General features: G+C 40.1%; 2 protein-coding genes across 6 annotated transcripts in view; both read right to left on the bottom strand.

Moving 5' to 3' along the window:
- sned1 (sushi, nidogen and EGF-like domains 1) overlaps positions 1 to 4351 on the bottom strand; it is a 32335-nt gene extending 27984 nt beyond the window's left edge. For 4 of the 5 annotated variants that reach the window (XM_037974343.1, XM_017438912.3, XM_025002176.2 and 1 more), the window contains exon 1: positions 3747 to 4350. Coding sequence is in view for 3 of the 5 variants with exons in the window: in XM_017438912.3 (XP_017294401.1) it covers positions 3747 to 3953 (207 nt within the window). In the remaining 2 variants the exon portion in view is untranslated. Of the gene's footprint in view, positions 1 to 3746 lie in introns of all 5 variants that reach the window. The other variant, XR_005232853.1, reaches the window with a different exon arrangement.
- A 592-nt stretch (positions 4352 to 4943) lies between these two features.
- The window catches only part of crocc2 (ciliary rootlet coiled-coil, rootletin family member 2), a 49512-nt gene continuing 36286 nt past the window's right edge, over positions 4944 to 18169 (bottom strand). The window contains 19 exon segments of the mRNA XM_037974348.1: positions 4944 to 5549; positions 5641 to 5820; positions 7314 to 7445; positions 8008 to 8199; positions 8286 to 8435; positions 9057 to 9497; positions 10116 to 10279; positions 10373 to 10493; positions 10588 to 10718; positions 10819 to 11203; positions 11979 to 12146; positions 12238 to 12397; positions 12518 to 12756; positions 14823 to 14966; positions 15059 to 15193; positions 15417 to 15596; positions 16465 to 16634; positions 16894 to 17021; positions 17367 to 17560. Of these exon segments, the coding sequence (XP_037830276.1) occupies positions 5466 to 5549; positions 5641 to 5820; positions 7314 to 7445; positions 8008 to 8199; positions 8286 to 8435; positions 9057 to 9497; positions 10116 to 10279; positions 10373 to 10493; positions 10588 to 10718; positions 10819 to 11203; positions 11979 to 12146; positions 12238 to 12397; positions 12518 to 12756; positions 14823 to 14966; positions 15059 to 15193; positions 15417 to 15596; positions 16465 to 16634; positions 16894 to 17021; positions 17367 to 17560 (3498 nt within the window). The 3' untranslated portion in view covers positions 4944 to 5465.

The raw sequence follows: 18169 nt of genomic DNA, 5'->3' as shown, positions 1-18169 counted from the left end.
TATTAAATAAATGTACAAGTTCTGGGTTAAAACTTAGTGCGGTGGCAGCTGTGAGTCATCCTTAACACAAACTTCAAGTGGCAACACATATCAGAAGTGCACATATCTTGCTTTACATTGTAATGCATGTCAATTACAAGGTTTGACATTTCACATCATCAGATGATTTTAGTTTAAAACTCACAGATGATATACATTACTTCAAGAAATGCTAGGCCTTTATTTTAGGTTTTCAGTCTAGTTTCTCCATGGTGGGTAAGGTGTTTGAGAACCTGCTTGGGTTTGATGTCTGGATGTGGCTGTCCTCCAGGACTGTCAGCTGTCAGTTGATAATCACCCCACCTGTTTAATAGCACACCTTAACATTGTTTAAGTGTGTTTATGATTTAATGAGAACAGTTTGTTCTTGTCAGTGCTCAGTGGCTGTTCTAGTTGTAAATGCCCTTGTTTTTGTCCAGTGAAATACAGTCGGGTGCTACGAATGTTTGGAAGTTATTTAAAACTCAGATAAATCCTGTTTGCTTACACTGTTTTATGTTGGAGGCTGGGCCAGAGGTGAGTTTAATTTAATTTGCACATGCTACCATTGCCACACACGTCAGTTTGTTCATCTGTTTAGAAACAAATAGATTTTGGGGTGCTACTTACTGCTGTTTGCTTTGATAGAGTAACAAGAGGGCTTTTTTTCTGTTGCTCTTTGCTTCAGACTTTGGTGATTAGGATCATAAAACTTTAGATTAGAGGCTCCTTTGGTTCAAAAGATTTATTGATATAAGCAGCAACCTTCCTCCCTTAGTTCCTACCATTCTTGCACTTTCATTTTTATTGTAACCTTTACTTTTGTACAAAGAAAAGTTAAAAAAACAGCTTTAAAAATACAAAATAAAAAACTAATTCCAGCTTTTTATTATGTTATGTTCTATCACTCCTAAGCAAGTCTGATCAGAAGACAAGCTCGAGGCCTTCTACATGTACCCTGCATTTGACTGAAAAGTCCAACAGATTGTGCATTGTTTAGTGCGTTTCGTTTGTATAACGACCTGAGATGACATTTGTTGTGAACTGGCACTATATAAATAAACTGATCTTAGCTGAATTGAAACCGTTGTCCTGTGTCCCAAACTCTACAACAGTTTTTCTCTGAAAGTCAGGATGGCAAATTTTCTTGAGTTCTTCAAACCCCTGCTAAAGTCTCACCTCATCTCAAAGTGTTCTAGCGTTCACTTCAGCTGCTTTAGGACCATCTTTTGCAATGTTTTATTACTACTCACCGCCGAAAGACGAAGCTGAAGTGATAAGGCTTTTGCCTTGCATGTGTGTGTGTGTGCATGCGTGTGTATCTGTGTGCATGTGTGTGTGTGTGTGCATGCGTGTGTATCTGTGTGCATGTGTGAAATTATTTGTTTCTCAGCAAAATATCATGAACCACTGGACGGGTTTAATGAAATTTGCAGATGTATATCTACAACTGATTAGCTCTTGGAGCCAACCTGATTCAAGATGCCTGCCACAACCGACTCACCTTAAAAAACCCAAAAATAACTATATCTCGGTCAATTTTACACATCCTGAGCTAAAATTTGATGTGGTAGTAGCTGAGAGTCATTTACAACTCATACTCTGAGCGTGACATCTCACAATTTTGCACAAGATAGCGCAAATAATATTTTTAAGGTTTGATCAAAGCAGCTACAACTCTGTCTTTTCTCAACACAAATGGATTTTTAGTCTAAAGCTCTGGCATAAAAAAACATTGGGCAATACACATTCTTTCAGCAAATGCTAGGCCTTTAAATGTTTTAGTTTTTTTTTATCTCAAATGTTGGTTTACCAATTTTTCTGCATTATGTGCAAACCACTTTGTAACTAAGGTTTTTAAAAAGTGCCACACAAATAATTTATATTTACACTGGTCATTAATGACACAAGTTAATCTGTGAACAGCAGCATTAGGAAGCTACTAAAATGCTTTGCAGATACATCTGCATTCTGTTAAAGCAATTGGTCATTTCTCAGATAAAACAGCTGGACAGTTCCAGGGGGAAGACCCCTGCCATGCTATCTGGTGCGTAGGAGGAAGGGAGGGAGGATACCAAGGAGGAGGAGGAGGAGGAGGAGGAGGAGGAGGAGGAGAGATCCCAGCAACACGAGAAAACTCCCAGATACAAACCATAACAGAGAAACAGCCTGGTTACCATGAAGCAGAAATAGGACTAGAAGTTGGGAAAGACCCAGGTCTACAGAGGGATTTTTAAGTGACATTAGAGATCAGTGTAACCACAGGCTGGAAGGGTTTGGAAGTCCTTCATTCTACAGCTGCATTTGAAAAATGTACAGTTTAAGGATGTTTTTATTATTTTTATTTTTCTACAGGAAAGTGCTGGGGAAGTTAAAAGGAATCAGTAATGCCAATAAATTAAGACAGCACCCACACCACATATAAAATCAGTTTGGTTCTACAGCTTTCCTGTGGCTGCAGCCTGAAGGCTTGGGAGAAATTTTGATACAAATTTACCTCTTAGTACTAAATGGAATATTTCCTGTTCAAAGCAACTCCTTAACCTGTGGCCTACATTCTTTTTGCCAGATGTTTAATGAATTCAGGTGAGGCATTTTAAATTAGTGGGATTGTAATTTCAAGTGCCTGCAATGATCCATTCTACTTTTTGTGACTACAAAATTATACTTAACGATATGCAGAGTGACAGCCTATTTGAAAATGTAGGTAACCCTATTTTCTATGCTGACAAGACATGAAATTTATCTTGTTTCACTTAGTCTAATTTGATTGTTGTATATCCATGCTTTTTTTTAAACAGGAAGGAGATGAAATTTATTGTAAAACCTTGTGAGAAACATACTGCAGTGTGCTGGCAGGCTGAAATGCTGAAGAGCTTTCAGACGCTACAGTTATAAACACTGTTTATCCCCTGCATGTGATGCAGAAGAGACTGCTTAGATTAGAAAGACAACCTTTAACCTTGCCAGTTGTTGCCATGGTTCTTCAGCCTCCTCCTGCCCTGGATCTGAACAGGGGAGGAGGCAGGCAGGACTCCAAGCAAGGAAGGGGAGATTCAGAGAGCAAGCGTGGATGCATAACCACAACAGGTGGTGTTAATTTAAGGGAGTTATGCCTTTCCAATCTCTGGAACTGAACTCAATACATGACAAAGGCAGATCAAAGGAAGTTTCACTGTGGTGTGCGAAAATCCTTGTCAAACCATTCGGTTTCCTCCCATGAGCACTGTTCCTCTCCCTCCGGCGTGCATATTTTCTCTCCACTTTAGCTTCTTGTGAGAAACAATTACTCACAGATGCTGAACACAAACTGTCATTTCCTTGAACAGTTTTTTTATGTGTGAATTTATCATAACTGAGGTTACCACTGTTCTAATAGTTTGTTTCTCAGTTTCCCCTTTGTGCACGTGAGAGCCCTCAGTGCGCAGGAAGGGCAGATGTAAAGTGGGGATCATGATTCCACTAGTCAGTCATGATGTTCTGAGTAAATGAGATTACTCAGCAGAGCACACAAGAGAACAGGAACATACACAAACTCTCAAAAGGCACAGCAATGTAGTATTTGGCTTTGTACCAACTCTGATCTCCCTAAGGCTCTTATCCTCCACAATTCACACTCTGTCAGTTTCAGCTGCCAGCAGCCAAGTGCATGCACACACACTTACAGTGGAAATAAAATACATAAATACACACAACTGAGCAGAAAATAGACTGAACTCTGTACTCACATAGAGTCCTGTGTGCCTGTCACCAAAGAAGGGAAAGGCAACAGAGATCTCCTGGAGTCCAGAGCCTCCGTCGTCCTGAGAGATAGTTTGGGAGTCCCCCCTATCCTCACCAAAGGGGTAGAAGTCCTCCAAGGGCACAGCAGAGTCCACCATGGGTAGCAGGGTGCATAAGCAGGATAGAAGGGCTTGCAGCACTAGCAACACCATGGCCTCAGCCACCCAGGGATGGAGCTGACAGCAAGCACTGTGGAAAGGAGGGAGGAGCTCACACACCTCAGGCAACAAGTGCAAAGCAGAGAAGAGCAGGACAGGAAAGTGCGTTGCTCCTCTCTGCCCCAGCAGCTGGATTCCTCCCCTGACTGCTCCCCGGCTCTGCCTCAGTCTCCTGTTCTTTTAGCAAAGAAGTGGGCTTCTTGTGTAAGACAAGGGAATACTGTAGATTCCTTGCATTCTACTTGCTGCTGGACTCTGCATAAGCTACACTCCGTCTCACTGAAATAAAACGAGGGAAGAAATGAAAGAGGGGGTGGTGGGGTGGTGGGGGAGCAGCGTGATTCAGCTGAAATGTTTTTATTTAACAATCCAGTGATTTGGTCCCTGATGGTCAGCTTAGAAATATCCTCAATAAAAGCTCTATTCTGCTTGCCAAAAGAGTTCTTTCAGTTTTGGCCCCACCTCCCCCACAGGGATTCACTACCTTGCATAATTAGCTCCTTCCAGCCAATAGTTAAAAAGAAGCCAGTAACTGGATAACCACTGGGCGGATCTATGTTAATCAAAGGGCTGCTTTAAGGAAGCTCTGACAAGATTTTCCCTTTTTAGTGAAACTACTGTACAAGGCAAGCTATGTTGCACAGTGAAGATAAATGCATGTGAACTACAGTAGAGAAAGTTTTTAAGAACTTAAAGGCACCACAAATTGGATATAAATAAAAACATCCTCAAAAAACAACCTCACAGATCTCTGAGCAATTATCCAACCCCCCCCCAACCCCCGACTCTCACACACACACTAAAGACAGAACAGGCGTTGATGCATATTTTCTCACCGTTACAAGTTCAGAAAAACTTTTGACTTGACAACACTTTCTACTCCAAGGGTTTTTTCTAAATAGATTATGTGACCAGCAGAATTGAGTCATTCGTTTGTACATCAGAAAATGTTTGATAAATCAATACTGTGGCTGTGTGCATGGATACATTGGATTTTATTGAAAGCAGTCAGTATTTTGCCAAACTAACAATGGTTTAGTCAAATACAGCACATAAACTTCCAATGGAGAGTCATTATGAGATTTTCAATCAAGCTAAATTTGTAATCAATTTGTTTCATTCATTGATAAATACACAGAATAGGATGATGAGATATAAATCTGAATCGTGATTAATGTGACAAATGAATATACAAACAATCACAGTAGTGCGACCTCTCATTACATTTATCGCAGCACAGTCAGACAGAACGTACAGAGCCACAGAAAATCCTAAAAACAATTTGGCACATCCAGTTCGCTTATAAACAAAACACTTATTGTTTGTTGTTGTTGAGTTTTTCTGCAGATTAATGTAATCCTGTGTGCACATGTGCTGATGTTTGGGTTCAAATGCTTCGGGAGAGTGTTTGTGTGCTTCCAAGTGAACTTGGGCTGGAAACAGTTGTTCGGAAGCTGCCAGCAGGACAGTGAATGAAGAAGACACAGGCGCCACATACTTCACTGCCTATACACCAGATTGAAGCATCTGATTGAAATATGCCTGCCGTCTTCTTGTCTCCAGATCAAGTTGCTCTTTGAGAGTCAGCACCTGTGGAAAACCAAGGACCAAAAAAAAAAATTATCTGCAGCATGATAGGAGGAATATACTTTTTTTATATAAAAGTTGGGAATTATAATACCTGTTCCTCCAGGCATTTGACTCTCTGGCGATGAGCCCTTTCCCTGGTGTCCAATGCTTGTTCTGCTTGGAGCTGACTCTCCCTGAGACGATTTGTTTCCAAGTTCAGCTCCTGGTGATGATGGGCTGTAACCTCCAGGAGGTGCTGTGCATGAGAGCGCTCCAGCTGGAAGATCTGAGCCTGAGGACAATTTGTTTAAAACTACACAACTGAACATAATGATAAAGACAATGGCTAGGAAGTTCAGGAAGAAGTTTTTACCAAATTGACATTTTATGTATAGGTGATAGTGACAGGACTAACAGGAGCCAGCTCAGAGCCAGTTGTCCTAACACTAATGGGTTATTTATTTAAGAAATCCAGAAAAATATATAGTTGTAGATAGAAGTTTTCATTCATTCATCATTGACATTAATGTTCTATTAATTTTGGGCCTACACAACTGTACAGCATACATCTTAAATATCTTTTTTAAAAACTAGGACTGGGTGCACACATTTAAATGTATTATAGATTTCCTCTAAACCACACAGATTCAGATTATACAAAAATGATCTAAAATATACATACATACCCATTAATTTTCACTATTATTTGGTTAAATGTCCATGTTACCTCGACGACACACACCAAAAACAAGCTTCTGGCACAATTATGTCTAATTGCACCACTCTTCTTGGTAGAATTAGTTCAAAAATAGAATTCATTTAAATTGGTTGGTTTTGCATGGACCAGCTTTTTTGTTTTTTAAACAATAAGGTTGATGTTGGGGTTTTGTAAAGACTGTTTCAGAAACCAGTTAATGAATAAGGAATCCATCCAGCAAGTACAGGGGCTACCCTGGGGTGGCACCAAATAGCAAAATCTTTGTCTAGTCTCATAATATAACTTTTCTTCAGAAGACATTTGGGTTGTCCATGTAGGCAGCTGCAAATTTCAGTCGAGCTCAAAGGCTTCCTTTTTGAAGCAGGAACCTTTTTCTTGGTCTGCACCCTCTTAGTCCATGGTGATGTAAAATTCACTTCACTGTGGAGAATGACACTGGTGTTCTAACAGTTTCCAAGTCCATGGCAGGCTTGAACCTCAGTAGTTCCTGGGTTGTTCCTGAGCTGTTCCTGAGCTAGTGATGAGTCCAACAGCTCTGAGACAGACCCTAAAGTTCCCTTTTTAGACATTTACTAAGTTCCTTGGACTCTTCTATTGTTCTGAGTATAGGTCAATCCATTGAGTCCTTTCAAACACATCCTTTTCATGCTGGCAAAGGGAAACTACCAGCTGCAGTCAATCATCATCACCACCAAAAAGTAATTAAGTCTTGGCCTTGTCAAGTTAAAATACATTCTACTACCTTTAGCTCCACTTATTAAAAGATTTAGGTGAATTTAAGCATATATTTGAGACTGTATGTTTAATTTGACCTTATGTGGATTAGAGAAACCTCACAATAAATTCAAACCCAATTCTTGTTTTTATAAATCATTACAGTTGTATGTTGTATAATCAGTCCACCCTAGAAATGAACAGTTTAAATAAATCATTAAAAGCCTGAAATTAAAATGAAATTTATGCTCATGACGCGTGTATGTAAATGTCTGACCATAATTGGACATGAGTATGCTTAAGTACTCCTTAAAATTTCCTAATTGTGCCCCTATAATTTTGCAACCTTTCACCTGTAGGGTCTCCAACATTTCCTGTTTTTCAGTCAGCTCTTGCTCCAAGCTGCAGACCGTCTGTTCCAACTGCACTTTCTTTCTGGCAACAGAAGCTGCTTCCTCCTCTTTTCTCAGTCTCTCCATCTCTACCTAACAACAACACAAAGGTGAAGGTTATAAACAAATTTACAATTATTTTTTGTGACAATAATGTGCCTTCATGTGTCACCAAATCCAAGGACAGTCTCTTGCCTCATTAGGTTTTAAACCACTTTACATGGTATAGAAAAATTAAAATGAAAGTAAAATAAAACAGCAAATCATTTGCCCATACAAGGATTAATGTGACTGCTCATTCATGTGTCATAATAGGTTGGCATCTGCAAGTCTTCACTTGGTCCAGTATGTGGAAGCATGACTTTTTACTAACTCTACACTCATATTACTTCAGTTCTGGCCTCTTCTGTGAAAAGGCTTCCAGTAGTTGTAGAATTAAATTTAAAATACTTTAATTACTGGTACATTTTAGGCCAATTGTGGTTTGGCTCCCACATAGTGTTCAGATGTTTTACCTCATATTCGGCACAATGATTTGTTTTTATGTTCACTGACCAAGAAACAGTCCAATACTTTGGGGTTCTTAGATTTTCAGGAATAAAGCTCGAGCGCATTTTGAAGAAGTCAAAGTCATTCTGCAGATAAGTCTGCTCACCTTCTCTAGTGTCCTTCTAAGAGAAGACTTGTCTTTATTGAGGCGCGTAAAAACCTTCTCTATCTCTCCTCTGTCATTCTGCAGCTTTTGTAAAGAGCTTTGCAGACTGCTGAGCTTCTCTTGGAGTTCTTCCTTCTCTCCCTGCAGCTGCTGGGAAGTTTGCATTTGAGCCTCTTGCTGTTGCTTCAGGCTCTGGGACACAGTCAATCAACAAAACATCAGAACAGAACCTCAGCTTTTACACTCTTATTTATTTACACTTAAACAGAGTGACTGACCGCCATCAGTGTACTGCTATGTTTCTCCAGCTCAGACATTTTAAGATCTGAGTCCACTTGGGCTCTTTGAAAGTTCTGGATCTGCTCTGTGAGTGTGTGGTTCAGCCTCTTACTCTCTGAAAGACCATCTCGTGTTTTATCCAGGCGCTCCTATGAGCACATACATGTTGAAACACAACCTCTCAAAGACCTACATGGCTTCGTAAATAAGTAAATAAATAAACACTGTAAATTTGTACCTTGTTCCTGTTTGGTTATACTGTTTAATGTTGCTGTTGAGAGTAGGGACTTTTTTAACACTGAGGAAATTTGAAGAACATTTCATATATTTCTTTTTTTTAACCAGTCAGTTCTGCTTAACTGACTGAAGTTACTCTCAGTAGTCATTGTGACTTTGAAAAGTGTGTTTGGGCTGTTTTTGTGGAATAAATCTAAAAAATTAAGATGTTTTTTACTCAAACACAGTGCATCCATGTTTAGTACTGTAGCATGTGTGAACAGGTTATGAAATAGTCAATGAACACTACATTACTCTCAGCAGCAAATGCAGCTACAACAACCACGTCTGAACATCAGAAGCTGAGCAGATGGACTGTCAGTCAAACTTATTCTATTATTAAGTTATATTCAAAAATCCTTAGTGTGTGAAAAGAAATATATATATATATACACACACTGTAGACCTAAGATTTGTTACAAATAAAAAGGGTTTCCTTTAAAACCATTGCTACCCAAAACTTGTTCCTGTTCACCATTTGTTGTGTAATGTACCTGCAGAAGCCTTCTGTCCTCCTTACTGCCAGTCAGAGCCCTCTGTAGCTCTGTTATCTGTTCCCGCTGACCTTCTATGCTTGTCCTGTTGTCACTGAGGGTGTTTGAAAGTTTGTGAATCTGATCTCTAAGCTGGCTTTCATACTGCTCAGCTCGAGTCAGTGATGCAGCCAGCCTCTCCTCACTGACTCTCAGTGCTGCACATCGATCTTCATTCTCCCTCAGTTTCCTCCTCATGTCTGTGAGTCTCTCCTGCAGGGCCCCAGCCTCTGTCTTCATCTCTGCTGCCCTCAGCTGGGCCCTCTGTAGCTCACCCTCAAGTTTAAGATGGGACAGCTCCAGATGGTTCACTCTCCTTTCTGCTGCCTCCAGAGCCTCTTTGAGCCTCTGCTTTTCTGCATTTGCACAAGATTCTAAACCATGCAGGATCTCCAACTTGTCCTATAGAGAAATTTGGATATGATTGTTTTAGTCCAGCTTTGCAGTGTCAGGATGCTATGAGTCTTCGTGTGGAAAAACATTTTGATTTTCATTTGGACAGCCAGGTATAAGTCACTTGCATCTCAGCTGCAGTTGCAGCTGCTCTGTAGCCACACGCTATCCAGAGTTTTAGGTTTTTCACATGCTTACCTTGTGCAAAATAAAGAACTTGACAAAAATATACAACTTGGTAAATAACGGACAAATGTTTTTTGACAATCATATTATCCTTACATTAGCAATATACAATATATGTTAAAAGCAACAGAAATTTTAAGTGGTAGAATAAGATTATTTCCCTTGTTATTTCAGCAACTAAATGTCACTGATCTTGAGTTAAAAACTGGTCATTTTTCCGGGCTTCACTTTTAGAATCATACCAACAATAAATTTTACAAAACTTGACCACTGAGGAAAGACATCACTATGTAAAATGATTGTGTGGCGCTGCAGCAGAAAGATTGGTGGTGTTGATGGTATGTAGAGCGTTGACACAGCAGCATAGCAATGCACTCGCTACATACAAACCCCACTGTGTGTGAGAAGCCAGCACATTTTTTCATCTCTTACTGTACGTACCTGCAGAGTCCTGAACTCAGTCTGAGTAGTTTGTAAACTACTTTTGCAACTAGTCAGCTCAGCCTCAAGGCTTCTCTTCTCCCTCTCTAAATGATGTGCTACATCTTGTTGTGAGGACAGGGAAGTGTGCATCTTTTGCAACTGTTCTTCCATGTGTCGTTTTCCTGAAACAACATTCATATGCTGTATATAAAATATGCAACATAATAAACAATCATTATTTTCAGGTAACTCCTTGGATTCACAGGAATCCTTACCCTCTTCCGATTGTCTCAGGGACCTCTGGAGCTGCAGCAGCTGGGTGGAAGATTTTTCTTGAGAAATTTGGAGTTCTGTCACATCTTCACTCAGTTTGATTATCTGGACCTTGGCTTCATCCTACAGCAAGAAAAAGGAAATCTTTTTAAGTGTGATTAAGATTTAGCTATGAAGTGTTGGTTTTAGGTGCTAATGGTTCTCTTTTTATTTCTACCCTTTCTCTTTGTGCATCCCAGAGTACTTTCTGGAAGTCTTGTATGGCTGTGTGCACAGATTCCATATTCAACTCTTCATCTTCATCATGAGACAAGGACAACACAGATCCCTCTGAGACTCGCTCTCTTCCTGAAAAGACAAAAAAACAAAAACACTCTCCATAGTTTGCCTCACTCCAAAGAAGTCAAAGATGACAGCATGGTATCATAAGCCAAGAACTCAACTTTACCTTTCACATACAAGTTTCTTCTCCAGGGAGAAGGAGACCGTCTTCGTGAACCTGTTTTTTCAGAATGCCTCGTACAAGTGACATCAACAGTGGAGCGCAGAGCTGCATACAGACCTACCAGCTGATGCTCCAGATCCCTGCTTTTGGCTTTGCTCACATTCAGCTGCTCCTCAAAGCCTTTGGCTCTGTTTTCAGCAAGACCAACCTTCACAGTGAGCTCTTTGACTGTGGCTCTGGAGTCTTTAAGAGTTGCCTCAAGCTGAGCAATAATTTCTTTGTGCCTCTGGTCACCTCGCAGCTGACAGGCTTCTTTTTCCTGTAGCAGATCTTGGCTTTCCTGCTCAGCTGTTTCCAGTTCTCTTATTCGATACTGCAGACCTGCAACCTGTGTAAACAGGCAGTGCTGAGTCTGTAGAGATGCTGGATTATGCAGTGTATGTGTCATAAATATGAAGCTAATGAAGTGAGAAATAATTTATAATCTTTTGCTTTTGAAGACAAAGAACACATGCCTGCCAGCAAAGTTCTTAAACTCTGTAATGTATTTATTTTAGCTGTTTGCTTTAATTAATATATTCTGGCAAATAAATGTAAATACTGTATTACAAGAAAAGTTGACTTCTGTCAAAAATACACACTATAGTAACGCCAGGCTACATTGAAATAAGCCAATTAAATTACTTTTCTTCTTTTTCAAAAAAGAAAATTACTTTTCTTACATTTTTTATTGTCATTAAAGTATTTTACAATGTTTGTTTAGGTTTTTATTGTAGGAACACAGCAAGAGGAGGAACATAGCTAACAGTTAAAAACAGTATTTTAAATTTTTTTAATAATAGGTGAACTACTAAAAGACAAGATTTGGGCATTGGCCAACATTTCAGAACAAAACCTGAACGTTTTGAGCCAACAAACTTTATGTTTTTATTGTAAGTAAACAATTTCTATACTTCTTTTTAAAACTAAAAGATCTAAAAAAATGAAACTGTATATTTCTTGCTGATCTTCAGGTTAGATACTTGTTATGTAAAGAGGTTACAGTATATTTTGAAGACGTGCATAAAAATGAATCTTTTTAACTTGAAAAACAATCTGTTGCTCAGGCTTTTAATATATCATAATCAATAATTAATTTAATACCAGTTTGTATGTCCATTTACCTCATTCAGTGCTGCCTCTTTGCCAACCTCACACTCCAACAACTTCTGCTTGAGAGCAAAAGCCTCACGATGTGTTTCCTCCACTTTTTGCTCCTCTTGATGTACTTGGGCCTGCAACTTTTGCAGTTCCTGTTTCTGATGGCTGTTCTCACCTTCAAGGATCTTTATCTGTTTGTATTAAAAAAGCATAAACTACTTTAAGGTGATTCTTTACTGAAAATAAATCAGATAGAAATCACTGACCTAAATAATCCTTCACCTGCCTACGCAGCTCCTGCAGCTCTCTGCGTGCTTGCAGATGAGACTTCTCCAGCTCTTTCATTCTGCTCCTAACCGTCATTAACTCTTGGTGTATTGAGCCCCTACATTCCTCCAAGACAGACAGTTTTTGTTCCTTCTCTCCAAGAGATCGTTTCAGGCTAATTAAGAAAAGTTGAAATTTTACACAACCAAACAATAGAAAAAAACATTTTTTGTGGCTAAAATGTAAAAACAAAAGTCATTACAGGAAATCCTTTAACCATGTGAGGCAACTGTACCTGCTGTTTTCACTCTCTGTTCTTTTAATGAAAGCTCTCAGCTCCTGGTTAGAGACTTGAATGGCCTCTTTTTCTCTTGACTCATCTCCTAGGAGCCGCTGCAGATCCTGTGCTTCTTTTCGTAGGTCGTCTCGCTCCTGTGCAGAGCCCTGCAGCTCTCTGTGAGCCTCAATCAGATCTCTTTGCCCTCTGATGAGGCCATCTTCTGCCTCCTGCAGCTGCTGATGAAGACCCTCCAACTTTGTGGCCAAACAGTGGAGAAAGAAAACCATTATATGTCACTGAGGATAAATCTAAAAGTCTTATAGGTAAACAGTAACTATTTATTACATCAAGCAAATAATTTCAAGTCACATTAAAAATAAAAAAAAACAAAAATCTTTAGCATAAGAAAGCAATTGTTTTAGATGACATATTTTATATTAGTTTGCATGTTCTTCTCGTGCTTGTGTGGGTTTTCTCCCACAGCCCAAAAACATGCATGTTAGGTTCACTGGTAACTCTAAATTGTCCCTAGGTGTGAGTGAGAGTGTGAATGGTTTGTTTTAGCACCAGCTCCTTGTCACACAGAAAGGAAAAAGTGGGGTGAAAAACGGATGGATGAATGGATATTGTATTAGTAGATTCTTCTTTGAAAACTAAACTTCAACATACCATATTTTAAGTGCTGTGTGCATAATCTCAATACTCTCTACGACTTATATTCTCTTTATCGCAACATGTTATGTGTTTTTAGAAAAGCAGAGAAGCCTGAACTTATCTGGGCACAGATAAGAGCTCATTGGGCTCAAAGCCAGCCTGTCTCTCCCTATCGCCTCTTTGCAACTCAGAGTGTAAAGAGTCCACACAGAGCAACATGATAAACTGCAGCCCCCCATGAACTGCTGGAGGAGGAGGGAGAGGAGGGGAAAGGGAGGATGAGGAGAAGGAAAAGTGTTATGATTAGAGGCCACACAAGATGGCTCTTTCTCATAAACTGTAATGTGAGAAAAAAACAAGCTAGTGCGGATCTGGTCAATTATACTTTGTTTTATCTGATTTTAGGGATGGGGAGCAGAGGAGAGAGGCAAAGAAAATGAGGGAAGCAGTGTTATGTTATGCGCATGAGAGGGGGACCTGGAGTCCCGGTGGAGCCAGCCTCTCGCTGCTGCAGGGGAAAAAATAAACACTCCCCCACTGGTTTATTTACAAAAGGGGTTAACTTAAACTTTTATTTCACATTATGGTACCAGGGACTGTATCCTCCCCTGCTTCGTTTCCCTTTGCTTTGCTTGTTTTCTTCTTCTTTTATGCTCTCTAGTCCTTTGTCACACACTCTCACGGCAGCTTTGCATCTATCTGACATGAGAATCCTCAGTTAGAGTAAGTGAAAACATTCAAGCATGGAAAGCAGCAGGAGTGACAGCATTACATGAGAGCATTGTAGAAGTCTAACTTGATATATGGTAGGGAGGGCTGACCATGCTTCAAAACTTCTCTGCTCTGGCTCCACACGTCTTTATTTACTATATTTTGACAAGGCTAAGGAGACAGTGCGAAGACAGAGTGACCCTAATTTTTTTCCTTTTTTTTAATGAAAACCAAAAAGTCCCACACTGATAAACTATCTCCCTTTCCAGAGAATTCAGGCTTTCAAATTAAGGTTTGTTGAGGCTCTGCAGTTAGATCCTAATAAGATGAGTGTGAGCTTGTTATTTCATGAAAATGCCCAGTGACCCTGCGCCTGAAATGCTGACCTCAAGCAACCCCAAGAGATTAAATTTACAGCTCTAATTTGGCTCAGAGAAGTATGTTGCTCAGTCAAGTTATATTTTTTAATTGCAGTTTGATGTTTAGATTAAGGTTAACAGAGAAAAACAGTCCTCATGTGGATTTGACAAGAAAAGGACAAAGTAAATAAAAGCTGACTAGGAGTCTTAAGTGGGGACACTACACCACCTCTCCTTGTAGAATTGGGCTGTATGCGCTCTGCACCTGATGGCACCCTGATGCTAGAGGAGCTCTATGACACCAGCCAAAGTCAACATAAGCCGATGTTAAATGGTTCTCCCTCACACCGGTACTAATTGGGGCAAACTCTCAGTCTCAGTCGAAGCAGATCAGAGGTCTCCCATTCTATGCCAAGCCAAACATGCCTGAAATTTCCTATGAATTTCTGTGATCCTACAGTACAAACAACCTCTGCCATCTATGTCTTGAGTGAGTCATCACTGCGATAGATTGTCCCACTAAAACAACAAGTACAATGTTTATGTAATAAAAAAATATGCTGAGAAAAACTGCAAATGATTTAAAAAATTTCTACCTCCTGTTTAGCCTGATCCCTTTGTTGGTTCAACTCTCTGACCTGCTCCAGGAGACTATTCTTGGCACTCTGATGGGAGTTCAGAGACTCTTCAAATTGATGCTGCAAGCCTTGCAGCTCAGACTTGAGGACAACCATTGCATTCTGAAACAAAGAAAGACACAAATCTGTCAGGTGAGTTACTGTACAGTAAAAGAACGTGGAACTGGGTCAGTACAGCCCTGTAACATTTTTACTTTGTCCTGCTCTTGTTTGCTGAGGGCCTCCTTTTGCATATGCTCCATCTCCATGCCTGCTGTGGCCAGATCCTGTCGTAAAGTTGCTATGTTCTCTGTTAGGGCAGCCTTCTCAATCTCCTTCTGGTACAAAGCCTGAACACAATGCACTGTGACATCAGAGTAATTTACATGAAGTGGATCCAAAGACTTGGTTTGGCCTGAACTGTCAAGTCTAGGTAAACCTCCTTTCAGGTGCAGTGTTTTTACAGGAACATGCTAATACATTAATTTTGATACAGGCAGGATAATTATTTCACCTACTTTAAAAAATAGGGGGAAAAAGTTTCAAAACCTGTATAAAAACCACCTTACAAACCTGTTGCTTTTCACTTTCAACCTGCAGGAGGTTTTGATTGAACTCCTTTTGCAGTCTGGCCAGTTCTTCTTGCACCTGCTGCAGCTCCCTCTGGCTGTGTGCATGCAGCTCCTCTAACTGTCTGTGCAGCTGCTCTTCAGTCTGTTCTCGCTGAACTATCAGCTCTGCGTAATGCTGCTCCTGTCAAGCAGCATAAAATAAAACACACTTAATTCTTATTTGTTCATTTTAAGCATCTAATTAAAGGTTGCATAAAGTAACTTGTACTGTTCATGCTTGCATGGATACGCATGATACACTAACACCATATGGTGTTGTAAACACAAACTGAAGGCTCTTTAGAGCAGTTAGTGTTTTTATCTTCGTCTGTAAACAGATTTTTTCAACACAATGCAACCTGCTGTTACAAACCTTTGCATAAGTGCAGTTAAGATGAGGCTGACATTGAATATTGTTGTGGTTAAACACATAAATATTGTTTTACTGATGATGTTTTGCCTGGCACTGCAGCAGGTGTGATAAGCCTCCAAAATAGTGTCTAGTTATAGCAGTGGACAATGATGTTTTTGCCAATGTCTGTTTATGCATGTGTTTTGTGTCTGTTACAAACGTAGCTTATGAGCTACTAGAGAAATTTTAATGAAACTCACAAAATGATAATTTGATGCACTTTTACAACTGATTAACTGTAGGAGTCAACGCAATTCAAGATGACTACCACAGCTAATCCACATTAGCCAACACAAAAATTGCTTTAACTCAAGTAATTTTACAAATATTGAGCTAAAATTTGATGTGGTAGTAGCTGAGAGTAACTCGCAACACATACTTTGAGCACAACATTTCACAATATCGTATGAAGTTGCACAAAATGTTGTTTTCAAGGTTTGACCACAACGCTGTCATCTCTCAACATGATATGATCTTAGTCAAAACTCTGACATGAAACGCTGCAGGCAATATGCATTCCTTTAAGGAATGCTGGACCTTTAATTTGATTTTTTTTTACCCCCGCAGAGCCAGTAATATCATCAGACTCATACATTACCTTTCTCTGGTGTTCAGTTTCCAGCTGCTCTTTGTGAATTTGCTTTGTGTTGTTCAGCGTCAGCAGGGCATTTCTCTCCACCTCAGCTAGCTTCTCTTCAAACTTACTCCGCTGTTGTACAACTTGTTCCAACTGCTGTACAGCATCCATCCGCATCTTAGCAGCATCACCTGCACAGATAAATATACGCTGGTACCCCAGTTGTGTTTTTTATTTATTTATAGGGTAAATCTATCCAAGGCTCTCCTAGACATTGCATCTTAACACCACCTATCTAATCCAAGTGTGCTTGTGTGTATCTGGTCAGCTGAGAAAGCAGCTCCAGCTGCTGCCGAGCTCAGAGCTGAAAAATGGGTGACTAGAAAAGCTTCATGACAAAAGGGCTTTGCATAGAAAACAGTGTGGTCTCTGATGGAGAAGGCCACTCACGTGTTAAGGCATTGTTGGCCAGGAACAAGCTGCGCCTCTCATCCTCCAACCTAGTGCACTTGGCCTCCAGAGATGTGGAAAGCTCCTGGCTCTCAAACAGAGCTATCTCCAGGGATTCTTTCTCAGCTCTGGAACAAAGCATTAAATATGGTTGAGCCCTGAAAAACAAACACCTTTGAACCTCTAGGTTCAGGTCATAAAACCATGTTACCTATAGACTCTTGTTACTTAAGACTTGTTTTAAGTTAAAACTGCTCCTAAGGACTCGTCATTTGATTTAACTAGGCAAACACACAAACACACACTGAGGACACTGTACTTACCTACGTTTATTTCTTTTAATGTTAACTGAAAAGTTATAAGTCTGTGTCAATGTGCCAATCGTGACATTACCCTTAATATTTGTACTGTCATTTATGTTGACTGTATAAATGTAAACCAGACCACAGAAACAAACAGAAACAAACTCCGACCTCAGTGCCAGGAGCTCCTGTGTGAGACCACAGGCCTTTTGGTCAGCAGAGTTTAGCTTGACATCCAGAGCTGCTTTGGCCTTGGCCAGCTCCTCCCAGTCACGAGTAGCTCTCCTTACAGCCGTGTTCTTTAACTCCAGCTCTTTCCAGCATGCACACTGCTCTTCTTGTAGAATCTGCATTTGCAATCCGGTCTAGAGTCCGGTATACAAAAACAAACAAACAAATAATATTATACAGTATATATCAAGCAAACTTTGCACCCAAAACATTTACAAAGGTTTATAAATTTAAGCTTTAAAGGGGAAATGAAATACAATATCAAAATAATGAGATTTTCTTTTAGTTAAATGCTATGATAAAACACTCCAGTGGTCCATTTCTGTAATTTAAAATGTTAATGACTTGTTTCTAGAGTTTTTGTGTCAAAATCCCGAAGTGGGGTGATTGTGTGAGCGATGTTACCTCCTTGGTTGGTGACAGCTGTAGCAGACAGCTGAAAGACACTGAGGAGGTTACTGGCGCAGTGTTTATCAGTGAAAATGGAAGCAGAAGAAGAAAAAGTTTTGTTAAGAAGAGGATCGGTTTAAAAACACTTTTTTTTTTTGGTCTGGAGTGATGCTGTCAGCTACTCGAGCCCTACATATTACAAGGGCAACCCCTAAACTTTGCAATGAAGTCACACAGTCTTCAAGGAGTTTCCCATCCGGACAGAGGGAGGCAGCCAGTGGCAACAGGACAGTGGGAGGGGGTCAGTGATGGTCAGACAGCGGGAGGGGGACGGTGGTGGTCGGACAGCGGGA

This window comes from Kryptolebias marmoratus, linkage group LG24 (assembly GCF_001649575.2).
Source record: "Kryptolebias marmoratus isolate JLee-2015 linkage group LG24, ASM164957v2, whole genome shotgun sequence".
Lineage (NCBI taxonomy): Eukaryota > Metazoa > Chordata > Actinopteri > Cyprinodontiformes > Rivulidae > Kryptolebias > Kryptolebias marmoratus.
The sequence above is the reverse complement of the archived record's forward strand: the minus strand, read 5'-3'. Positions and strand labels throughout refer to the sequence as shown.